The following is a 27500-nucleotide window of genomic DNA, read 5'->3' on the forward strand; positions in this document are numbered from 1 at the left end:
TTCTGTCTACTTTGCATTTTGGCAGTCATTGCTCTCCTTCTTTATTTCATGTATATGTCTGCATTCTGTCCCTCTTTCAATGCCCCGGAGCAGCACTGTACAAGCTCGTTGTTATTGTTATTATTATTTTCATTATTAGGCAGTAAGCTTGCAGAATTGTTAGCATGCTGGGCAAAATGTTTAGCAGCATTTTGTCCATCTGCACATTCTAAGTTCAAATTCCACTGAGGTCGACTTTGCCTTTCATCATCTCAGGTCGATAAAATTAATACCAACCCCTTCTCTTGAATTTCCTGGCCTTGTACCAAAATTTGGAACCATCATTAAGTAGATTAAGTAGAACGTTGTTGTTATTTTCCCTAACAGATTTGATATGAATTGTTAAAACAATGACCGTCCCCGAAGTAGGCAGACACCAGCTGGGATAGTTATTTCTGATATTGACAAATATCTGTTTGCTTTCTATTTTCAGAACCTTTGCAAGTTTCTGTCGAAGATGAAAAAGAGAAAGAAAGGCCTCCTTTGGAACGGAAGAAGAGCAAACCTCAACCTCTTGGAACCATTCCTTACGAGGTGCGTCTGGAAGTTATCGTTGTTGTTATTATTAGATAAGACCCTCATTTGGTTTAAGCTGCTTCCGGCTTCTCACTTACCCTCCTTTTCTTTTTATATTCATGGCAGGAGGAACTTTATTATTTTTCTTTTATTATTTTTAACCAGTCTATTGTTTATCTTTTACTTGCTTCAGCCATTTGACTGTGGCCATACTGGGGTCACTGCTTTAAAGGGTTTTAAATTGACCCTAGTACTTACTTCTTGAGTCTGGTACTTATTCTATCAGTCTCTTTTTGCTGAATCACTAAGTTGTGAGGATGTGGACAATCCAGCACTGCTTGTGAAGCAGTAGGAGGAAGATGGGAGAAACACAGACACAAATACACACACACACACGTTGATATACATACATTTTTAAATTCTCCTTTTCTGTTTTTTTTTTTTTTGATCCATGAAGATCTTATAATCTTCAGTGGTAATCATGTATGGCACTATTTCATCCTTTCTCGGCATCTGTAACATGATTTGACCTGAAAAATCTGTCTGCCTCTCTCTATCTCTCTCTCTCTATCTATCTATTTACTTGTGTGTGTATATACAAAGCAGGTGGGTGGGTGCAAAAGTAGGTATACAGTAAGTATCACACCTGTGTTATAATAATTCATTAAAATTATTAGCACATTAAATTAGTTAACCTCATTTTTGATATTTTCAGTGTCATTAATCATAATTATACATTGATCATAATTATAATAATACTTCTATTGTAACTTTTAATCTTTTTGATAAAAATAAATGAGTATTGTATGTGTTTTCTTTTTCATAACTGTAAACCTATTTTTGCACCACCCTGTGTGTGTGTGTGTATATATATATATATATATATATATATATTTTCTCCTTGTTTCTCTCCTTATTTCTTTCTGTGTTCCTTTCAGTTGAAGAGCGTAGCTCGAAACGTTAAAGACTTTCTCTATTCCCTAGCGTTAATCTAATACATCCATTTGTTGTTTACACCACCTGTCTTCCTCTGTTATTTTTTTCGTAAATTCTCCCATATATATATATATATATATATATACACACACACACGTCTTCTCTCTCTCTCTGTAATGAGAAAGATGCCAGAAGAAAAAAAAATACATTCCACAATTGAATTTATCAAAAACGCTGACATATCTAAATGCCTTCTCTTTTGCAACAGGTAACATTGAAAGACACTTTGGTAAGCATTGCTGCCAAGTTCAATACAACACCGTCAAACCTTTTGCAGATAAATCGAATGTCTTGTCGTATTATCTGCCCTGGACAGGTAACGTTTCACATTCATTATTATTATTATTCTTATTATTCAATAAAGTAAGTACCAGTGATGCACTGGAGTCAATGTAATCGACTAATTCCTTCCCCTCGAATTTCAGGCCTTGTGCCTTTAGCAAAAAGGATTATTATTATGATTATTGTTATTGATTATTATTATTGTTGTTATTATAAGACAGCAAGTTGGCAGACTTGTTAGCATGCCAGGCAAAATGCTTAGCAGCTTTTCGTTCGTCCTTAAATTCTGAGTTCAAATTCCGCCAAGGCCAACTTTGCCTTTCAGCATTTTGGAATCGATAAAATAAGTACCAGTTGAACACTAGGTGTTGATGTAATTGACCAGTCTCCACCCACAAAATTTCAGCCCTTGTGCCTATCGTAGAAAGGATCGTTATTATTAAAGGTAGTGGATTAGCTCTTTACAGTTTAAGTTCAAATCCTATGGAGATTAACTTAGCTCTCCATCCTGCTGAGGGTTGATAAAGAAAAGTCCCTTACTTAGAAAATAGATTGAGGGTTAGTGACAGGAAGGGCACCTTGCTGTAAAACAAGGCCTAAATAATATCTAAATCAGTCATAAGTGTGTGTGTGTTAGTGTGCATCCATCAGTTTGTCTGACACCCCATTGCTTATAATTTCGGCTTTTAATTGAAATTCGGTCGATGGGAATGATGTAGAAGATTGACAGAAATGTTAATCCTTCTTTTGGGGGAGGCAGATTTCAAGTGTTGCCTGGTTTAACACCCAAGTCCACAAAGAATAGAGATTCTGCTAGTGGTTCTTACAACTGACATGATTTATACAGAGCCAGATGGACTGGGGCAGCAGGAATCAAAATAGGTTGGTAATTACAGGCAGTAAACGGGCACCGAGATCGGGGTTCAAGCTATTGACTCTGCATTCGGGAGTTTCTGCCTACAACATTTACTGAATAAACTGCTCGATCTAATGGCGTTTGGTGGAAGGGAGATAACTCTCATTTTATTGACGAGAAAACTACTTTTCCCTCTTCTTTTCGCCCCTTCTTCCTTTTTGCTTTTTTGTTCCTCTCCTCTTCATTCTTTTTATCATTTTCTACTCCTCCTGGTTACGAAGCATTTTAACCTCTGTAAGGTGAAAACCAGAATCAATCTGAACAGGGTTTCAATGTTTGTCCGCCACTTTATTCTTTCTTTCTTTTTTTTATTCTCTTTAATTGAGAAAACACTTATCCTTTATAGATTAGCTGTAATGTTTGTATGTGTATGTGTGTAGGGTTAAAGTCCAAGCAGTGTTGCCTTGAATCACATCTGCTTATTTCAGTTTCCCAAATCCATATGTGGATGCGATATTTGTGTGGAGTATGCATTAGAGTTGAAAATATTGGAAAGTATTTTCTGCAGAGTAAATAATATGGAAACAATTTTTACAAAATTGTATATGTTGGAAAAATATGTGCCAACCAACTTCAAGAAACTGAAGCAATTATAACAGACACCCCATTGCTTCCAACAATGATGGTTCCAGTCGATCTGATCAGTGGAACAGCCTGCTCATGAAATTAATGTGCAAGTGGTTGAGTACTCCACAGACACATGCATACCCTCAATATAGTCCTCAGGGAAATTCAGCATGACACAGAATGTGATGAGGAGTGGCCCTTTGAAATACACAGAAACACTTATGGTGTTAGAAAGGATAGAGAGGAAGAGGAGATGATACGTCTGTGGGCTAGAGGCTGGAGCATAACTACGCTTGTTTAGACGGTCTGAGAGTTGGCTATGGACCGAGCAAATTCAGCTGAAAATTGTTGCCTGAGGGACACAAAATACTTGGCATACTGATATGTTACTAACTTTCTATAGAACTGAAAGATTAATGCCATGGTACCATTTGTGATATAGTACCATTAATGGTATAGTGCCATTTATGTATTTGGCATGACAAAGTTGGTACTCACACAAACATCCTAGAATGTACTCCCATCTCTTCCTGGGCCATTTGGTTTATCAATACAAGTTGATTCATTCAACTGAAATTCCTCAAGGCTGTGTCCCAGCATGGCTACAGTCTAATGACAAACAAACAAAAGATAAAGGATATGTGTGTGTGTGTTGTAAATCCTAACAAGATGAAAAAGAAAAAAAACAGCATGAAACAGTATTTAGTTCCACCCATTTATGTTTGCAGTTCAATTTCTTTTACTCAAAGCTTTTTCACCTTTCATGGATTTGATAGAATCAAGGCCTACTCAAATCATGGAATAGAATGAATTTGATTGAATCATCTGCCTCTGCCTGAAATAAAACTAAAGAAAAGTGTGTGTGTGTGTGGGTGGGTTTATGTCTATGTAAAATAGATCTTGTTTTCCTCTTGTGGTACCTGTAATTGTTTTCTGCTTATTTTTTTCAGGTACTATATGTGCCTGGCCCTGATTATGACGTCATCAATAACACTTTGGAACCCTCTAGTCCAACTGCAATAAACATTCCTGAAAATGATTCACCAAAATTGGTAAGTTGTTTCTCTGTTGGGGGTTGCCTCATAAAAAGTCGGTCAGTCAGTCAGTCAATGGGTCTGGGTCGAGAATTCAGCCACTCCCTCATCAAATGTCGTTTCTGAGAGAAGTGAAACCCATGCATTATGTTTGTGAAATGATATGTTTATTTCATATTGACTGGGTTATATATATGTATGTGTGTGTGTTTGTGTGTGTATATATATATTCTCTCTCTTTCCTTTCCCGAGCGTCTAGTAACATAATCTGTATCACATCCTCACGTTGTTTTTTGTTGTTGTTTTCTTGTCTTTTTCCTTTTTTGAACCTAATATATATATATATATCCCTGAATGGTGTGAAATTACAAAAATGAATGAAAATAATACTGGGATATATAAATATATGTATATTTCGTGTTTGTATTTGATTTGCAAAGATTCTTGATGTAAACTTGCATGCTAAAACATGATCCTCCCAAGATACAATATATGTGTGTGTGTATAGGAGGAGGTGTGTGTATGTATTGCCATCATTACCATTTATATATATACATATACACACACATATGTATTAGCTTGTTCACTACATAAATGTGACTGTTAAGAAGCTGACTTCCTAACCATGTGGTCCCAGATTCAATCCCACTACACAGTACCTAGGGTAAGTGATCCCAACTATAACTCCATGCTAACCAAATCTTTGTCAGTGGATGTAGGTGTGTTTGTGTGTCGTCTTGTCTTGACATCACATGATTGTTGTAAACAAGAGTTGCCCTCATACAAGTGACGTTGTTCATTGAAAAACATGTCCAGCTATTGGGAAATATTAGTTTGCTTCCAATCAGATGAGGAGGCATCAGGATGGGGAAAAATCTGTCTCGACAAATTCCATTTGACCCTTGCAAGCATAGGAAAGTGGACTTCAAACTGGTGATGATTGTATATGTTATATATGTCACCATTGTATATTTATACACACAGCAGACACACAGACATATAGTAAAATTTTTCTGAATTTTCAGATTTTTTATATGGTAGGCCACTTGGTTTTAAATTGAATTAATATTCAATTTATCACCCTATCTATATAAATATATTCCATATGTATATATATATATATATATAACATTTCTTTACTGCCCACAAGGGGCTACACAGAGAGGGGACAAACAAGGACAGACAAACGGATTAAGTCGATTATATCGACCCCAGTGCGTAACTGGTACTTATTTAATCGACCCCGAAAGGATGAAAGGCAAAGTCGACCTCGGTGGAATTTGAACTCAGAACGTAGCGGCAGACGAAATACCGCTAAGCATTTCGCCCGGCGTGCTAACGTTTCTGCCGGCTCGCCGCCTTTATATATATGTATATTAGATGTGTCCGTGTGCACGCGTGTGTATATATATATATCGTTTGTAGGAAACATAAATCCGGAGAAGCACACTCTAAGGTGTAGAGCGGTATATATTAAAAACAGGAAAGGCCGGTTTATGGGACTACCTCGGGTTTCCCATCCACGCTGCAATTGTTTTTGTTTCAGCACACTATCTTCGATCAAATCACTTACTATGCAAGTACATCTCCGCAATAATATGTATATATATTCTTTCGCCTATATGGCATAATAGGCATGCTTGCTTCAGATATACACGCACACACTTATGTGTGTAGTGTTTAGGGTACTCAGCTCTCGGTCATAAAGTCATGAATTCGATTCCGGGCGGTACGTTGTATCCTCGAGCGAGACACTTTATATTACGTTGGTCCAGTTCACTGAGCTGGCCAAAATGGCTTCTTCCTTGTGTCGCGCTGAATCTCCCCGAGAACTGCGTTAAGGGTACGCTTGTGTCTGTGCAGTGGTCAGCCACTTGCACGTTAATTTCACGAGCAGGCTGTTCCGTTGATCGGATCAACTGGAACCCTGGTCGTCGTCGTAACCGATGGAATGCCAGTATGTTTTACGTAATGACTCCCAGTTTTCTCCCTTGACCGTGACACTCTCCAGTCGCCAGTAGCGAACCATGGTAAGTCGTTTCTCATTCGGGAGTCTTTACATGGAATGTTTGGCATGCTAGAAATAGCAACTAAATCACACTATTAGCACATCCTGCAGCCTTAAAGGCGAAGGGACCCTTTGGACAGTTTAGTCCTAGTTGTATGAAACGGTAAGGAGGACATGGCTGACAGCTGTCCTACGGTCAAACGATCATAACAAAAATAAACAAGTTGTCAAGGTTGCGTAGGCTTTGCACGGTTGAGTGACTGGCTAAAAACAATGGCTAAATCTTTAAATATCACACCTTGCCGTTTAAAAATAATAGGAAAGAACACACTAGGAAATGCCATAAAGGCATGTTTATATAAACACTGTGGTCACGGTCGGAATAGTCGCTGATTACTTTTCAGGACAGTGTGTGTGTACGTATGTGTGTATATATATATATATATATATATATATATATATATATATATATATATATATATATATATATATATATATATAAATTGACAGAATGAGGTAAAAATCCAAGGCTGTAAATAGTTTTGAGAACATTTATAAAGAAAAGGTCTTACAGCTGTTTCCGGGATATTTTATATATATCATTTCTTTATAAATGTTCTGAAAACTATTTACAGCCTTGGATTTTTTTCTTATCCCATTTTGTCACTTTATATATCTACATGCTTAATACATGACCCACGTTGGAGTTCTCATTCGTATCATGATCGAACCTGGAGCTTAACCATGGTCTATCCATAACACTTAGCATTATCTAGTACCTTTTGAGTCTTCTTGTCACCAATACCTCTCATACCCTCTCTATATACATACATATATATATACATATATATATATATATTCTTTCGCTTGTATGGCATAATAGGCAAAACACGCATACACACATATATATACATGCATACACTCGCGTACGTGCGCGTAATATATATAAACTGATAATATATGCTCAATATAATATAATATATATTCACATACAAATTGAACTGGCGAAGGAGCCTGTAAGCGGTCGTTCAGTGTGTTAGAAATAGCAGCTAAATTTCCCCTGAATCAATTCCAGACTACCGCATAAAAAAAGGGGTAAGATATCGTTTTAAATACTCCTAAAAACACGGAATTGTTACCGTTGGATTTTTCCTTAGTTACAGTTCTGTTCAGTCGTGGCTGACTGGGTCTAAACATCAACAACAATAAACGAGAGAGCGTCTATGTGGTCGTCCGTCCTGCTAGAAATACCAGCCGGATCTTCCGTTCTGTCTTAAATCCTAGATACACTATTTCAAAGAGAAACAAAAAAATGGGGGAGGAGAGAAAAAAAAGCAAGCCAACGGGGTGGTCAAACTTGGCAAATATTTGATAACAGGGTCTACTCAATGGTAGTTGACTGGAGGTTGAGCGACAACTGAAGGTACCGTATTTAGCATAGATTATGCATTTTTTTACTAGACAAAAACAACCCAAAAAAATCACCTTGGGTCCTGTATGAAAACTCGGGCCTCCCATCAACTAATTTTATCCCGAACGCTTACTAATTTAAGCTAATTTTTAATCCAGAGTCTCTTCTACCAAACCTGACTAATAATAAGAATAATAATATTTTTACTGAATGTTACTACTATTACTTATACTGTAAAAAGGAATTATCGGACCAGCTTTAAATATTGTTTTAATGCCCCCAAAAACTCTCTATTGCATATGTGCTGCTGGAATTGGGGTGTGTTTAATACAAGGTTGCCATATGTTTGTATTTTTCGTGACGTCCTAAATTTAGGCGTCAAAAATTGTGTCAAGGAAGCATTTAAAAAAAATTTTTCCAATTGTCCGGAATTTCGGTTTTCGTCCCTTAAAAAATTATATGCATTTCAAGTGCGTTCTTTCCGATTATTCCTAAATAATAAGGTTTGGTGGTAATCTTCCAGTTTCGAGAGGTTAAAAAAGTAAATAAAATACAAGGGAAATAACTGAACGTCTTACCAGTATTATCCGTACTACTTTGTTTATAAATAAATCACGTGATTTGATTGACGTTAACTGTTTATATATAAATCACACACGTGATTGAATATCATAGTTTCTTATGAGAGATCGAAAATGCCTCGTGGAAGACCGGCTGCACAACATCTTATTGTTGCTGAAAACGAAATCCTCACTCGTGAATTAATATTAGAAGAAAAAAAACATTTAAAACTTTTATAAAAAAAAATTCCGTCGCATGCTGTTTTAGAGAAAAAGTAGTACGGATAATACTGGTAAGTCGTTCAGTTATTTCCCTTGAATATTTCTTTTACCTCTCGAAACTGGAAGATTACCAGGTTTGGTTTGGTGGTTTTGTGAGGCGGAGGCTATCAGGTGTTGTCACGCATCGTTGGAGATAATGCGTTTTTGCGTTGTTTTAGCCTTCAAATAACGCCATCCCGCTGGCTCGACGAGTAGGCGGCCAACATCCTGACTGAACAAAATTAAATTCAAACACATTCCACCTGTGACCTAAACAGGTCACTCAGCCTACTGAAAAAAGGCAGCCAAATCATCTTAATGTCTTAAAAATGGAAGGTCACTTTGAAGAACGTAGCCATGAATATTCAGAGGAGGTGGCCACCACTGATATACTTGATGGTGCTAAACAAAACACCAGTGCTCCACTCTACCCGCGTACACAGCTTTTTGTGACAAATTTTCACTTGAGTTACACTCCACTGTACACTCATACTCAAATGAGTATGATGATAGAGAGAACAAGTATGTCTTTAAATCTTTCTCTTTCTCTCTTCCTTCTCCCTCCCCCACCTACTCACACTCTCCCTCTTTCTCTCCCCCCTACTGTTTCCTTTCTTACAACAACAACATGAACAACATTGCTTCATCACATCCAAACCTCCTTTTTCCAATTCTTGTGCTGCAGGATGTATCTCTGTCGGATAAATCTGTCTCGAAGGTCCCTGGCCATGCTGAGCGCCTCTCGCCCAAAGAAGTTGTTGAGATCAATGACCCCGCAAGACGGATCAGTGAGGAAGAAGCACGGAAACTAGACGAGGAATGTGTCAGCAGATTCTTGAAGTTTGATGCCAAACATATTACGGATGGCCAGGTAGGGTGATTACCGTTTCCTTGTTTGTGTTTGTATTTCTGATAATGAGTATACTGAGTATGTGTGTACATTTACAAATATATCATCATCATCACCATCGTTTAACGTCCGCTTTCCATGCTAGCATGGGTTGGACGATTTGACTGAGGACTGGTGAAACCGGATGGCTACACCAGGCTCCAATCTGATTTGGCAGAGTTTCTACAGCTGGATGCCCTTCCTAACGCCAACCACTCAGAGAGTGTAGTGGGTGCTTTTACGTGTCACCCGCACGAAAACGGCCACGCTCGAAATGGTGTCTTTTATGTGCCACCCGCACAAGAGCCAGTCCAGGGGCACTGGCAACGATATATATATATATATATATATATATATATATATATATACACATACACACATATATACATGCACATACATACACACATGCACATACACATATATATGCAAACACACACATATATACACATACACACATGCACACACATATATACACAAACATGCTTATAGAAATATGCAATGCATGTGTATATATATGTTTTTGTATGTGTGTATACATATATATGTGTGTTTGTGTATGTGTTCAGGGAAATCTAGGAAAGTGGGGTCCCTCAATTATCCCTAGAGGTCCTGCTGTATCACGAGGGCTACATCTCGACCCTTACCCCCACCTTTTTTCTTTTTAAACCTTTGTATACTATGTATTTGTCCCTTCTTTCTCTGAGTATACTGTGTATCCTTAACCCTTTTTCTCTTTTTTTTTATATCGTTTCATTATATGTAAACCCCCCCACACTTTATGTCTGTCTTTGTATTGTTCCCCTCATCCTTTGCCCTTATGGCAAATAAATGAAATCATCATCATCATCATCATCATCATCATTATTATTATTATTATTATTATTATTATTATTATTATTATTATTATTATTATGACTATTTTGCTCCTCAGGGTGTTGTAAATGGTACCCTTATAGTGACACCAAATGCCATCATGTTTGACCCCAGTGTCCATGATCCTCTAGTCATTGAACATGGAAACGACAAATATGGTATGGTTGCAGCCATGGAGACCATCATCAGTGCTGCCATCTACAGAGACCTGAAGACCATGAAAATAAAAGGCCAAGTGTAAGTACCACATACATCAACCTTCTGTTATGTAAGTACCCCACTAACAAGTACCCTGCCTACAATACGCTATTATATAAATACCACATAAACCAACATTAATTCTACAACACATCGTTACATGAGTACCTACTGTCTACAAGGCGGTTGTATAAGTACCATATACACCAACATTCAGTCTACAATGCTATTATGTAAGTACCCCATGTACCATCCTTCTGTTTACAACACATTACACTTCATTATAGAGTGGTTTCCTCCATACACATCGCATGCCATTACCAGTACAGTTTCCCCATGACTAATTTGTGAGAAATGTCACTCATGCAAAAACTTGTATTATACATCCAAGCTCAGATGTTTACTTCATTTCTTGTTAATATTTTGCAAATTCTCTGTATTCAAGGCCCACATCTCATTATCCTGCAACATCATGTCCTGGACAGTCTGCCCTTCAGTCTGAGGGAAAAGCCCTTTGTTGCCAGCAGAGGTAATGTTTCCCTGAATTTTTGCCAACCAGCTCCTACTCTGGCTACTATGCTTTTTGAACAACCACTCCTTACTGCTTATTGGGTACCCTAGGTAACAGAAGCTATCAACTACCTCTAGAGAGCCACCTGGACATTGAAGAGTCTATTTTGCTTGTGTTCTTTATAACTTATTGTCCCAGTGTACCTTCTGCATGCAAAGTCTTCCTCCACTTTGATCCTTTTATATCTCAGGTTTGTCTATATTTCACACTGGGCACACTATATGAAATTCTTACCTCCTCCTTTTCGTTACATTGAGCATGGCCATTTCCTTCAAGGTATCATGATCCTGTCTTTTTTCCTATTGTCTAATACTTTAGTCTTTGCTAAATTCACTTTGAAGCCTCTCGATTCTCGATTTTGCTTCCATGTGTGGAATTTCTTTTTCAATTCTTCTATCAATTTACCTACAAGAGTTCGCACAGACAATAAGTTTTCAACTCTTTTGTTATGGCTTGGACGTCTATAATGATCAGAAGCAGCTTGAGCTCTGAGACCTAATGCATTCTTATTTCTATTCTCAATTCATCACTGTACTCACTACTCTCACCTCATTCACTGTATTTACATACATGGCTTGTACAGCTGTCACAAACCATTTGTCTCCTTCAAGCTTCCTCAGTGACCACCAGACTTCAGAACATGAAACCCTGTCAAATGCATTTTAGGGACACATAAACATCAGATAGAGGGAATTATGCCTGGCTAGGTGTTTCTCCAGCAGTCTCGTTAGAAATATGGCATCAGTGGTTACTTTCTGGTACAAAATCAAACTTAATCAAGTGGGCTATAGCTCTTTCTCTAACTTTCATAGCCTGGTTTTAAAACTATTGATACCTTCTGTAATTTCCTCTCTCTCTCTCTCTCTCTCTCTCTCTCTTTCTTTCTCTCTCTCTCTCTCTCTCTCTCTCTCTCTCTTCTCTCTCTCTCTCTCTCTCTCTCTCTCTCTCTCTCTCTCTCTCTCTCTCTCTCTCTCTCTCTCTCTCTCTCTCTCTCTCTCTCTCTCTCTCGCCTTTGTAGCAATTGCTGTTGTTGTTCATGATGGTGGTAGTGATTGTATGCTAGTCATTGGATATGACAATACGATACCCTCCTATTCAATCTGATTGACAGCGATAATGGGTTTCAGTAAATCATCTTGAAAATTATCACCATTGCTGTTATGGGATCCTTTGATCAAAGTTACACTCAGTGTGATGTTTCTGTAACCCACTTGAGGTTCTGCACGTAATTTTGTAGACACTTGTTTCTTATCAGCAGAGGGTGTTTGTTATAAAACAGCCACATGAGCTGAATATATTGGGTGATTCCATAATTAATGCGGTTTTTCTATATTTCTTTTATTTTTACAAAATTAAGATAAACAAAGTTCTATATTTAAGAGATGAGGAATTATGTACATTATTTACATTAGATGGTTGTTTTTCTTCTCGTGCTGACTTAAGTTACTCGCAGTAGATCTCCTTTGTTACCGTTTGGTTTGGGTTTTAAAATTCAAAGTGGACTAAACCTTTCATATCCCACCAAACAGATAACAGCACCTTACATGGGTGAAGACCTTCTTTTGCCTGGAGTGCCACTGTTTCTCCTTTCCCTACCCACTGTCTTCAGCGCTTGACATTTTTATAGAGAACCCATTTCTCATCACCAGTCATTATTTGCTCCCAAAAAGGTTCATTCATGCAAAGAAGAGTGCACATTCACTTTCTGTGCATGATTAAACTTGGAAAGTTTGTGAGGAACCCATTGACCCAATTTGCTGACTTTTCCAATGGCACACAGGTGTTGATGAATCGTTGAATGACCAAATCTAAGTTCCTCTGCTAGTGCAACACTTACAATGGGATTTTGTTCCGCCAAGGTTTTCAGGATGTCCTTATCGAGCTCTACAGATCTTCCAGGATGAGGCTTGTCTTCTAGGCTGTAGTTTCCGGCTTGGAATTTCTGGAACCACCATTGACACAGGCTTACACTTATTGTCTGATCCCCATATACTGCATTAATATTCCTCGCACTTTCCGTTGCGTTGTTGCCTTTATTGAACTCATAAAGCAAAATATGCTGAATATGCTCCTTTGTCACTTCCATTATAGCTTCGAAAAAATAACTGTTAAAATTGAACTGCACTCTTCAAAACTTGCACTAAGAATAAGGACAAGGTAAAATTACTACTTGCTTTTATAGCAAGTTGATGCAATTGAAAAAACTGCATTATTTATGGGATGACCCAATATATAACCACATTATTGATAATTCAAGTTTCTATTGTAAATAACTTGTATGCATGATTATGAAGAGTTGAATTTCAATTTATGTCAAATGACACCTCCTAAATCAATAGCTGCATATATTAATGCATGATGTAGTAGTACTCATGGGGGTGACTTTTGATGAAACAATTGTTAATTGATGTAATAAAAGGTCTTGCTTACTCCATTCTCCTTGGGTATATTTGTAGAAACTCTGCAGATATTTGTGGATTTTCAGGCATGTGTTTAACCCTTTCATTACAGTATTTATTTCAAGATGCTCTGTGTTTCTCTCAGTTACTTTAAATATAAACAAAGAATTTAGTAAAATAACTCGGTTATCATGAAGCTAGTGTTGGGAATATAAATTTTGACAAAGGTTTGGTGGAAGATTTTAATTCGAAACTTATGAAAACAAGACTCAGAGCCAAAGCTGGTTTCAGCTGGGTTGGTTACCAAAAGGGTTAATATGTAATACAAATATTCTTTTCTACTCTATGCACAAGCCCGAAATTTTTGTTGTAGTGGGGGCCATTCAATTAGATCGATCCCAGTACACAACTGGTAATTAATTTATCAACTACGTTCTTCCTTGGATTTTACTTTTACATATAATTCATCATCATCATATATATATATATATATATATATATATATATAGGTTATGAGCGATAGTGGTGTCAATTAGATCCAAGGGTTTCAGGTAATGCTGAGTAAGTGCTATGGATAGACATTCTATTTATAAATGTTCTATATTATACACAGCCTTGGTTTTTTTATCTCATTATGAAAAGTAAATCCTTATATATATATATATATATATATATATATATATATATATATATATCTTAGAGCTCAAAATCGATGCATTGAAGATACTTTATTGCAGCAACAATTACAATAGCAGTAACAAACTGTTGTGTCTGGGGAGAGTCATTCTCTTTTCGTGCCTTACTATCTAACACACTCACTGGTTTAGTTTCCACTCATTTACTTATTTTTTCTAAAATTTCCTTTGTGTTTTTCAACTTTTCAATAGTTGTTGACCATACACACACGTGTGCACATGCACATCTATGTGTATATATTTTCTTTTGGTTTCAGCTTCAGGTCGTGGCCATGCTGGGGTACTACCATTAAACTAAAGGTTTTGCTCACAGCATCCAAGTGGTCACCTACCTAAGAAGTACTGACTGTATTCAACATTGCCTACTTCAGTGACTGGATGAAAACCAGAGTTTTCAAATACACACATACACACACACACGCACACACATTTATTTATAAACATACATATACATAATTGTGAAGCACTTTAAGATGTTTTTGTTGTTACATTGTTTGTGTTTGTTGCAGAGATTCTGAAAACTCTGAAGTACCAAAGGCTGAGGTGTATTGTGGCCAGGGCCACTTCAAGTTTGCTTCCAGCAAACAAGAAAATGAATCAGACTACTTAGAGACCTCCAACAAACTGGTGAAGATAATGCAGGCCGTTCAGTCGAGCCAGTGTGACAGCAAAGAACAACAACAACAACCACAGCAAACAACAGCAGTGACAACAACAACAACAGCAACAACAACAACGACAACACCTACAATTCCACCAACAGCAGATAACGTCATGAAACAGGGCGTCGGCAATGGAACACTCCCAGGAACAGAAGACAAGACGATGGAGCGATTGCCGAATGTGGAGGGGAACCTGAACAGACTCTCATTGGAGACAGCAGACCACCAGAGCAACGGCATTGGTAGGGATGCGAGTGATGGTCTCCCTGAGCATCCAACAGATGCCACCGTAAAACAGGCAGAAATGCAAAATGACCAAGTTGAAGAATCCAATAAGGACCTCCTCCACCACAGACCGTCATCATCACCGTCAGCAGCATCAGAAGCACCACTGGTGTTGCAACCACCAAGGAAACCCCACAAAATCGTTACCGATGCGACGGATGGAACGGAAGTTGATAACGAAGGTTAGTCATTGCTTTCCGTAGTCTTCTAACTCTTGGTTAAATGTTACAGAAACGGTTTTGCTGCTGTTTAACCCAAGGTCAATACTGATCTAATGGACCTGTGATTGACAATTCTTTCAGTATCTTCTTTACACTCCTTCCCCCACAACCCCCACCCCACCCACCTTTTTTTGTAATACAGGACCACATTGTCCAAAGTGGAGATGCGTGGCTTAGTGGTTAGGGGTGTTGGACTCATGATCGTAATATTGTGGTTTCAATTCCTGGACCGGGCGACGCATTGTGTTCTTGAGCAAAACACTTCATTTCATGTTGCTGCAGTCCACTCAGCTGACAAAAATGAGTAATCCTGCAAAGCGTTTTGAGTAAATTTGGTAGACGGAAACTGAAAGAAGCCCGCCGATTTACTAAACCCTTTGTAGCAGTGTCCCAATATAGCTGCAGTCTAATGCTGGAAATAAAAAGAGAATGTGTGCACCTGTATGTGCATGTGTGTGTGCATGTCTTAGTCAAAGTGTATTCGTGAAGTATGTAAACATCAAGGTGACCAATAATGGAAAGTTCTTTCTGGTCACTTTACCAAATCAGCGAAGAATGCCCCCAAATTCTCTCCCACTCTTTGCAAAGGTACAAGACTGTTAAAAAAATGTAATATAAAAGAAAGAAGAAAAAAACAACAGAAACTCTGTTTTTAATTGTTTTCTCTTGTTTTTCAGCAGACTCTAATGTAGATAACCAAACAAGCAAAGAGACTCCAGAATTAAACTCTACATCAGCACAACCAAAGCTCTCACCAAAAGACCCCACAATCACCTCCTCTATGATGGAAGGGTCGCCCAAACTGAAAGCTATCTACGACTATGCTGCTGGCTTTTTCCAGAGTTCCGGTTCAGCAGCAGAGAAGACAATGCCTGGCCCAGAGGGCACACCAGAATGGCCGACACCGTCGACAGGTGTCCCCTCACAGCAGGGAAGTGACAATTTATCTACGAGCCCGACAAGCCCAAGAACCCCAGGTGTCGAATACACGACCAAAAGAGGCACTCGGGTGCGGGTGGTGTCAGCGGTCACGATGGAGGACACACCAAATTTATTCCAACCAGTAACGAGTGAGTATTTCTACAGGCTTCCCTCTTGATTGACTTCATAACGAAAAGAACACTGTCATCGTCATCATCATCAACTGAACACTTGCCTCTAGCACAAGGACAGGCATGCCACATATCTATTCTTTCATCGATGGCTTAAGCACATGGGCAGCTAATGCCACACTCTTCTTTATCTTCTTAATCAGGGTCTTGACCATGGCTTTTGACTAATGCCCATTGTTCATCTCTCATTCATCAGTTTCCAGATAAATTTGATGACTGGCAACTGCAAGCAACCAGCCTCCCGTTATTCTGTTGATCAACTGTTTGCGGTCACTATAGAATATCTTATTGGTCATTCCTTGGATCCAGTTGAGACTGAAAGCCATGAAGAGCATGAGTGCAGCAACCATCAGTTTGAATGTGGGTTTCACAGTTAATTCACAGTGGACTCGCGATCGTGGGATCGCGGTTTCGATTTCCAGACTGGGCTTTGTGAGTGTTTATTGAGCGAAAACACGAAGCTCCAGCAGGGTTGTGATGGCAAACCCTGCTGTACTCTTTCACCACAACTTTCTCTCACTCTTTCTTCCTGTTTCTGTTGTACCTGTATCTCAAAGGGGACAGCCTTGTCACACTCTGTGTCACGCTGAATCTCCCCGAGAACTACATTAAGGGTACACGTGTCTGTGGAGTGCTCAGCCACTTGCACGTTAATTTAATGAGTAGGTTGTTCCATTGATCGGATCAACTGGAACCTTCATCGCCATAACCGACTGAGTGCCACGACGATGTGTATGTATATATATATATATATATATATATATATATATATTCATTCTGTATACTTATATTAGGTCTCACTACACATGTCATGATAATGCATACCCTGTTATCTTATATTTTCAATTCTTTATCTTTTCATTAAGCAGTTTCACCCTTCTTTCTTAGTCACATCTGTTAAGTCTTTCACCTTCTCTATGTTTGTTAGCTCTTTGTTTCCCCTCTGTATAAGTACCCAGAGGAAATAACTCACCTCTAATAAAGATTTATTTTATAATCAGGTGTGCCACTCACAACCTTATTTAACCTGTAATGCAGCATGAGAAACACTTGCTTGTATCTTGGCTATAGTACAACATGGTTGACTTAGCTGCCCAGTAGTTGTTTAGTGTAAGACGCTGAAGAACCTTTCAGGAACAATGTATTATAACTAACCAACTATATCATTTCATGTGTAATTCACTTTACTATATGTCTTGAGTTCTGTAATTTCCTTTATGTAAATGTCTTTAACTTACTATGTGTATGTACATGTATTTGTGTATGTGTGTATTTATATGTGTATGTATATATATATATATATATATATATATATATATATATATATATATATATATATATATATATATATATATATATATATATGTGTGTGTGTATATATATATATATACACACACACACATATATAGATACTTGACTGTAATTAACAATGTTACATTTGATATGTCTTCATTCATTTATATATGTCTTTATTATTTTCTTTCTCTCACGATCACTCTCTTTTGCTGCACCAGAGGATGATGGTTAGTATGACACTATACGTAACTTTCAACAACACTTTCTCTGTAGTTGTGCACATCTGGGCTCTTTACTAATTGCTGTAGCTTTTATCAATGGCGCCTCTCTTAGACATTTCAATATTCTGTGGCCGTTAGTTCTCATTCCCCCCTTTCCTTTACTTATACTGTCTTTCTTTTGCATAATACCTGTATGTAGTTGCAATTCTAATATCTCTCTGTCTGTCTCTCTCTCTCTCTCTGTAAGTCATTTACTCTGTTCCTCTTAGTCTTTCTGTCCCTCCCTTTTCACCCTCACTCTCCAAATACAAATAAATATTTGTCACTCCATGACACTACTGTCTACTCTCTCTCATATATATATATATATACATATATATATATATATATATATATATATATATATATATATATATATATATATATATATATATATATATATATATACTTTATCTAAAAGCAGCAGAAATATATCACAAAAGCTGTTACTCAGAGTTTCACGTTCCCGTTTGTTGGACAGTTTTGTTAAACACGCCCCCACCACCACCACTATTATTACACTACCACCTATAACAAAACTGTCCGACAAACAGGAACATGAAACTCAGAGTAACAGTCTTTTGTTATATTTCTGCTGCTTTTAAATAAAGCATATTACTCTACCTCTGGTATTTGAGTACTCTTTTTTCCATGTTGTTTCACATTTATGTGCTTACTTCGGTATACATATACATATATATATATATATATATATATACATACACACATGTATGTGTATATATATATATATATATATATATAATCATAAATATATAGGGCTTAGCATGAGATGCTTCACCAATAAAGGTGATAAAGGTTTTTTTTCATACTGAACTACTTGGCAAAATTGTTAATTATTAATTTTATTACTAATTGGCAATTCCCTGCCCTATATCTGTATATATATATATATATATATATATATATATATATATATATATATATATATACACTTATCTGTTTGTCTGTCCATCTCTCTGTATGTCTATCTGTTTATCTATGCCTCTGTCCATCTCTCTGTCTATCTGTCTATATATCTGTCTGTCCATCTCTCTGTATGTTTATCTGTTTATCTATGCCTCTGTCCATCTCTCTGTCTATCTGTCTATATATCTGTCTGTCCATCTCTCTGTATGTCTATCTGTTTATCTATGCCTCTGTCCATCTCTCTGTCTATCTGTCTATATATCTGTCTGTCCATCTCTCTGTATGTCTATCTGTTTATCTATGCCTCTGTCCATCTCTCTGTCTATCTGTCTATATATCTGTCTGTCCATCTCTCTGTATGTCTATCTGTTTATCTATGCCTCTGTCCATCTCTCCGTCTGTCTGCCTCTGTTCAGATATTTATTTATTATCCTCTACTCTCTCAATCTCACTTTGTATATTTCTACTATATTTCTGCATCCGTCTCTCTCTCTTCCTCCCTCTCTCTCTCTCTCTCTCTCTCTCTCTCTCTCTCTCTTTCTTCTTCCCCCTCTCTCTCTGTCTATCTTTCCTTGCTTGGCTTGTAGTTTTTAGGCTGAAAGGTATGTTGTCTCAAAACACTTGCATGTCTTCCTGTGACTTTCTGTTTTCTACTTCACTGGCAACACCAATCACCACCCACCAACATGCCCCTTGCATCCACCACCACCACCACCACCACCACCACCACCACCACCACCACCGCAACCATTACAACTTCTGTCATCACAACGGATGTCACCACCACCACCACCACCACCACCACCATTTTAAAAAATTTATTTATTATTATTTTCCATCCACTGAAATTCCTCATGTATGTTTAGTCTAAAAGTTTAATCTCAGGGAAAAAAGAGGGACTTGCTGATCTCCATGTCACTTTTAGTTTAGAATCCTTTCACAGATAACACAGCAGTGGGAGCCAATCAAACTCTTAGAAGCAACACCACCACCACCACCACCATTACTACACTACAACCTCTACTGTTCCACCACCATCATCACTACATCACCACCACACACCCCTACCACCATTATTACACTACCACCTAAAAACTACGCCACCACCATCACTACACTATTAGCAACAACACTATCAGCACCATTACTACACTACAGCCTCTACTACGCCACCACCACTACGTCACCAGCATTTTCCCACCACTATTATTACACTACCACCTATACTATGCCACCACCATCATTATACCATTAATAATACCACCACCACCATTACTACACTACCACCATCACCACTACACCAACACCATTATTGCACTACAACCTCTACTATGCCACCACCATCACCACTATGTCACCTCTACACCACCACCATTTACTACACTATCACCTCTACAGCACCAACACCTTTGCTGACATAAAGTTCCACCTCAATTTTGGTTCTGCTCACAGCGCCACACCATTCTACCCTACACTGCACCAAAACAGCAGTTGACCATGTTTTGGACATGGTCCATCATGAGAACTTGTCAGGGCATGAGCATGTGTCTTGTCCATGATCTACCTTCGTTTTTTTTTTTGTCTAATCTCTCACCTGTATTTATAGAGTCTCAAGGTGTCATAACTGTATTTTCTTTTTTTTTTTTGTTTCTTTGTTGTTGGTTTGTTTTTTTTGCATGGGATGCTGGGGTCGGGTGGGTGGAGTGGAGGTTGTGACTCCAAACATCAACATCATTCCCCACCAAATGCTTTGGGTTTTTTTTTTGTTTTTTTTTGTTTTTTTTTTCTTTTTTGTTGTTGTTTTAAGATAATGGGTTGGTGCAGGTGTGGCTGTGTGGTAAGAAGTTTATTTCTCAACTTCATGGTTCTGGGTTCAGCTTCACTGCACAGCACCTTCAGCAAATGTCTTCCACTATAGCCCTGGGCCAACCCAAAGCCTTGTGAGTGGCTTTGATAGCCGGAAACTGAAAGAAGCTTGTCGTGTGCGTGTGCATATATATATATATATATATATATATATATATATATATATACACATGCACACACACGTTTGTGTTTGTTCCCCACCACTTGACAATCGATGTTGGTTTGTTTATGTCCCTCTAACATAGCAGTTTGGAAAGAGAGACTGATAGAATAAGTACCAGGCTTTAAAAATGAATTTTTAAAAAAATAAGGGCTGGAGTTGATTTGTTTGACTAAAACCCTCTGAGGCAGTGCTCCAGCATGGCCTCAGTCCAACAAGCAATAATCAATCATTCAAAGGCCAGTCTTTTGTCACTAAGACAGATGAATGACCCAATGACAACACCTGTTCCCATCCATTTTGTCTTTGTTTCCTTGAAATTTCAATTTTGCTCCATCTTATTGGAGTTATCTCCTTCGCTATTGTTTTGGTCTGGTTTTTGCTTTGGAGCACCTCCACAGGGAGTTTTTGCATACTAATTGCATGGATTATCTCAGTTAAGAGATGTTTAAATTATGAATATTGTAGAATAGGTTGGCTTGTTATTAAAAGTCTCTTCATTGCTTCATACAGTCTTTGTTGTTTGGTTGGAGGTTGTGGTAGTGGGAGGTGTTGGTGTTGGTTGTTTAGCCCAAGGTCAATCCTGGTTGAGTACACCTTTGATCAAAAGCATTCCAGTCATGACCAACTTGTCTTTTCAGGATTATACATAAGACTACCTTATCTAACATGTTCCTATGTATCCTAAGGTGGAAGGGAGATGTTTGAATAAAGATTTAGCTGTTATTTCTGGTGGTGGTGGTAGTAGTAGTAGTAGTAGTATTGGTGGTAGTAGTTGTGGTGGTGGTGGTGGTGGTGTTGTTGTTGTTGGTTGTGGTGGTGGTATTAGTAGTAGTAGTAGTGGTGGTGGTGGTAGTGGTGATGGTTGTGGTGGTGGTGGTAGTGGTGGTAGTAGTAGTAGTAGTGTACTCTGTCAACTTCGTATTAAATCACAATATTTTGATATCTGGAAATCCTGTCAGCCTCATTCTTTAAACAATTGCCTTTTTTTTTCCTTGTTTTTTTGTTTGTTTTTTTTTTACAGGTTCCCCACCACACACACACACACTCATTCTCTTTCTCTCTCTCTCTCTCTCTTCTCTCTTCCATTTCCTCTTTTCACTTTCCACTCTCTTACTCTCTTCCTTTCCTTCTTCCCCCACATCCTGTCTTTATCCTGCCCAACCTTCTACCACTACTACTGTTATGACAACAACCATGCCAAACTCATTTCTAAAGAAGCTACATCCAGCAATTCCAATGACATGTTTTGAGGGGAGGGGATTTTTAAAAAATAGGTCGTTGGGTGAATTCTGAAAACTTACCCCTTCCTAGTATAGAGTTGTTATTGTAGGGTGTAAAAGAGATCAGTCCCCTTTCACCATATTGGAACATCTGCTTTTCGGTTTTATGTGGAAGGGACATGACATGTTCAACCATTGATCAGGCATCCATTGCCAGCGCTCTTTGATTGGCAGGTTTTGCATGCCATGGTTTCTGAAGTGGATAGATGCAATGTGGCTGTACCACCTGTAGATTTTCCTGAACCATGAGCAGGTTGGTCTCCGTTTGCAAGACTCATTTTTCTGCAGCTCATCCCCTTGACAGAGTTGATGTCTTAGGTCAAGAAAAAGTCTCACTTGTGTGCCTGGTGCCGGGAATATCATCAGGGGTTCACACCACCCTCTGCCACTTTGGCATTGTGTTTGGTGAAGCTTCTATGTCATAATATGTGAAGATCTAGTGTTGTGCTAAAGCAATGAAATTCTTGGGGAAACTCTAGGTGTCGACAGGAATGAGCCACTGATCCGTTTCAGAGGTCTTTCAGGCCAGAGACTACCATAGATAACTTACAGCCTGGCAGTGCTACCAACAGGCACTACTAGTTAAGATAAACTCTACAGGTATGAAAGTGCCATTGGATAGGACTGTCCAAGATATGACTTGTGCAGTCTCTGAGCATTGCTGATTTGTGGAGTTATGTTGAAAAGCTGTCTACACATGCAACACGAAACCAGTTATCAGCTGTGTTCATTGTGAGAATTGTCCCACCAGCCACCTTTAACAAGAAAGGGCAGTTGGTGTTCCTCTCTCTCTCTCTCAGGGTTATGGCTAAAGAAGTTGTGTGATGGACAAGGCTGCAAAAAATTGAGGACAAACACTTCCTTTTCGATCAAGCCCTAATCGATTTGAAAAAAAAAAATTCCATTTGGAAAGGAAAATGAGACTGGAGAGGGAAGTAATCTCCCAGTGAGTTCATCAAGAGGTGAGTGACTGCAGCAAGAATGGTTACGGTGAATAGAACTACTCTAAGATTGGAGAACAACAGGTGGATGAGGGCTCATGTCCCAAGTAGCCTGGATGATCCTAGATCTGTGGGGTTCCTTTGTGGGCTAAAGTAGGACTTTCTTCTGTAACAGGAGAACTGCATCATTCGTACTTTCACATACTTTGTATATTATGTTTATTTTTTCATCTCATTTTGCCTCCTCTCTATTTCTTCCCCTCATTTTTTATGTAAACCTCAACACATATTATTATTAGCTGTCCTTGTATTGTCATCCCTCATCTAATACCCCAGCTGACAGAATATTTAGCACGCTGGACGAAATGCTTAGCGGTATTTTATCTTCCGCTACATTCTGAGTTCAAACTCTATCAAGGTCGACTCTACCGTTCATCCTTTCGGGGTCAATAAATTAAATACCAGTCAAGTACTGGGGTCAATGTAATCGACTCTACCCCTCCCCACAAATTCCAGGCCTTGTGCCTATAGTAGAAAGGATTGTTGTTGTTATTATTATCATTACCATTATTATTATCATCATCATTATTTATTACGTTAACCATATCAAATCTTCGTTAATCTAAGTAATGCTTACTTAATTCCTTTGCTATTTTCAGCTAATTCTAGTTATTCCTGACCTAATATTACTGACCTCCCATTAGCTCAACCACCTCTACCACCATCTCACTTAAATCTGTTAACTTTTAGCCTAATCCTATCTGCTATCACTGGGTTAATTATTAATAAGTTAGTGCTAATTATGTAGTGTTAATTATGCCACTAATTCACCTAATGATTTTCTACTTGAACCTTATCAAAGTCAACTTTACATTTTAATCTTTACAGGATCAATAAAATGCAGTACCAGTAAAATACTGGGGGAATCACTATAACTCCTACCACCACCATTGGTGTCATTGGTGTATTTTGATTAAATGACAACCCATTTATTATTGATTATTTGTTGTTGTTGTTGCTGTCTGTTTATTTAGCTACATGGATGGCTATGTGGTTTCAAGTTCAGTCCCACTGTGTGGAACCATGAGCAAATGTCTTAAGCCAACCACAGCCTTATGAAAAGCTGGGGCAGACAGAAACTGAAAGAAGCCCACTGTATGTCTGCATATGCATGCATGCATACATATGTACTTGTGTGTGTGTGTTGGCAAGGGAAAGTAGGATCAGTGTGTAAAACAAAAATATCTTGTGATATTTGGTTTGCATCCCTTTGCAGTAAGGTCCACAGTGCTGTTTTACATGATGAGGTCACTAAAGTAAATCCCAGACAATCCACTGAGCCGGACTTGTAGGAGTGTAATAGCTTTACAGTAGATAGTTGTGGCCTTTTTCATTCTGAGCTAAATTTGTCTTTCCATCCTTGTTGGGGGGTCACTGAGATAAAGTACCAGGTCACATACATAAGTATATATTCCTATAAGGCATCCTAGAAGGGAATGAAATTTTAATAAAAAAAACTAAAAGCCTTAAACATAGGACCCCAACATGGCCAAAGTCCAAAATACTGATACCAATAAAACTGTGTTATACATTTTTTGTTTTATTTTTTGTTTCCAGGGCTCCAGCATGGTCTGAAACTGTGTGTATATATAAATATATATATATATATATATGTTTTTTAATGATTTTTTAAAAATATATTTCTTTACTACTTCTACAGTACATCACCAATGTTGTTATTGTTTAACCCCTAATCAGCCCTGATTGAGGTGTGTACCTATGATGAACCATCCCACCTCACATTAACTCATTTGGCCTCAATTCACTGAGTTTGTTCCACTTTGCTTCACCTCAACTCATATAACCTCCCCAATTCCCTTCATCTTATTTCATTTCATTCTTCCTCACCACAGCTCATCTCATCCCACCTCAACTCACCTCATCCCACCTCATCTTCACATCATCCTACCTTGATCACCTCACTTCAGCTCACCTCATCTCATCTCATCCCGCCTCCACTCATCTCATCCTGCCTCCACTCACCTCGTCTTGACTCTACTCACCTTATCCTGCCTCCACTCACTTTGTCCTGCCTCCACTCACCTTGTCCCACCACCACTCAGCTTGATACAACTCATCCTACTGTGGATTATCTCTGCTCAATTCAACTCATTGTAGCTCAGCTCAGCTCATCCACCTAAACCTACCTCACCTCAACTCAACTCATCCCACCTCAACTTGACTTTCTCTGACTCACTTCGACTTGGCTCATCTAACTCTACTCATCTCACCTCATCTCAATTCAGCCCAAACATACCTCAACTTGACTTCTCCCACTAATAAATCAGTGCTAATTATGTAGTGTTAATTATACCACTAATTTATACTTAATGATCCATTCTACCTCACCCCTCACCTCAACACACTTCTCTTCATTCCTTATCCTTTCTCTCTTTCCATAGAACTCAAAGCTTCCCTGTTGACAATCCGCTATGAAGAACCACCTTTATTCCTTTGCCTCAAAGTTGGCAAACCCAAAAACACAACGGTAACCTATGAGGCGCCATTCAGTACTTACGGTAAAGCTAAGAAACCAGAATACTGGTTCACAGTCTCCCAAGAGAAGTAAGTAACTCCTTGGTTTCTTGTCATGTTGTTGTTGCAGTTTTTGTTGTTTAACCCCAGTCCAGGACTGACTAGGTGGTTGATCAAAGGCATTTCAATCATGATTATGCTATTGTCCAATGTGTCCTTTGTCTGTCTTTAAGACGTTATATTGTAATTTGAGGGAGATTTTGCTGCTATTTCTAGTAAACTTATAGAGACACCATCATGACCTTCGCAAGGGTCTTTGAGATCAATAAGATGAACATGGTTGATGTTCTCCTTGAATAATAACTATTTGATGGCTGCAAGAAAATGCATGAACAGGAAAAGAAAGGAGTGGGTAGCGTTAGTGTGAGGTTTGGTGCATGCGACACAGAATGGGTGATGAGAAGAGGAGGAGAGAGGTGCGAGTGACAAGCCTGAACTGAGGTGGCAGAAGGCCAGCATGTTCCATGGGCTACCACTACTACAATTGTGATAGTGGTAGTAATGATGGTCCTTTGATGTAGTGGTAGTGTACCAGTACAGTGGTATATTACAGCTGGTGTTGAGGTAACAGAGACAGTGTAAGATGACAGCACTTTCATGGACCAGAGCTTGGTATGTGTTGCCAAACACGTTTTTTTTTTTTAATTTACCCATATTATTGGAGCCTGGTGTAGCCATCTGGTTCACCAGTCCTCAGTCAAATCATCCAACACATGCTAGCATGGAAAGCGGACGTTAAACAAGGATGATGATGATGAGGAGGATTATATCCCTATCAAGGACACCCATTGACCCCTTCCCAGCTTGCCATTGAATCTCTCTCCGTCCATCCATCTTCTCTGCCCACTATTCGTGGGAAGGTCATGGAAGGAGAGTCCTCAGGCCCCTTCTCAATAGATCCTATCAAAAGCAACCGTCATGACACTTTCTGAAATTGGGTCCCTCCAAAGGATCTCTGGAGTACTCAACAAGGTGCAAAGCTCTGAGATTGGGGAGTGTCTCCAGGTCTAGCTGCTAATTGTCTGCATTGAGCAGCCACAGCGCCAGTACTATGGATTTGTGATTAGAATGGTGAAGATAGGAACCACAAGATGAATTCTTCAAGCTGAGCCAACTGGCTGGAGACCAAGGGGCAAATCAAGAACAAGATGGTTGGCTAATATCTACAGTCTCCATTAGCCCCATGCTTGAGAATCTAACCTCAAAGTGGAATGGGAGTTGCCAAAACAAAAGCCTCTCTCCTGAGAATTAAAATCAGAATCCCCCCCCCCCCTACTTGTCTGACCCTCCTTGCTAAATAAAGCCACTGGAAACCTACTTTGTCTTTGTGTTTTTCTTGTTTCAGAGCTGACAACTTCTATGCATTCCTTCTTCATTGGAAACCAGAAATCTATGGAGACGATGAAGAAACGGAAGCCCGCAAATTGGGTTTTGTGATTTTTGACAACAGCAGTAACCAAGCCGAGGATGATCTAGATATTTTAGACGGCTATTTTGGACACCGAGAAAGTATTTCCAAAGACTGGGAGGTAAGCTTTATTACAAAACCAAAACATACAAACAAAAGCACATCAATGCTTATGGTCTATTTACCTCTTATCTAGATGTTATCTATTTAGCTATCTATTATCTGCTAATCTGTTATTTATCTAGTGTCTATTTATCTATTATCTATAT

The 27500-nt window shown here is 38.6% G+C and overlaps 1 protein-coding gene across 39 annotated transcripts in view; it reads left to right on the top strand.

Moving 5' to 3' along the window:
• Positions 1-27500, top strand: part of LOC106877320 (oxidation resistance protein 1) — a 365865-nt gene that overhangs the window by 280399 nt on the left and 57966 nt on the right. For 13 of the 39 annotated variants that reach the window (XM_089342188.1, XM_089342171.1, XM_089342179.1 and 10 more), the window contains 9 exons: positions 473-573; positions 1760-1867; positions 4267-4368; positions 9276-9461; positions 10411-10589; positions 14725-15344; positions 16061-16453; positions 25691-25853; positions 27169-27352. In XM_089342188.1, coding sequence (XP_089198314.1) covers positions 473-573; positions 1760-1867; positions 4267-4368; positions 9276-9461; positions 10411-10589; positions 14725-15344; positions 16061-16453; positions 25691-25853; positions 27169-27352 — 2036 coding nt within the window. Of the gene's footprint in view, positions 1-472; positions 574-1759; positions 1868-4266; positions 4369-6361; positions 6381-9275; positions 9462-10410; positions 10590-10995; positions 11080-14724; positions 15345-16060; positions 16454-25690; positions 25854-27168; positions 27353-27500 lie in introns of those variants that run through there. The other 26 variants (XM_089342187.1, XM_089342190.1, XM_089342172.1 and 23 more) reach the window with 4 other exon arrangements.

This window comes from Octopus bimaculoides, chromosome 25 (genome assembly GCF_046866305.1).
Source record: "Octopus bimaculoides isolate indiv1 chromosome 25, ASM4686630v1, whole genome shotgun sequence".
In the NCBI taxonomy this organism is placed as follows: domain Eukaryota; kingdom Metazoa; phylum Mollusca; class Cephalopoda; order Octopoda; family Octopodidae; genus Octopus; species Octopus bimaculoides.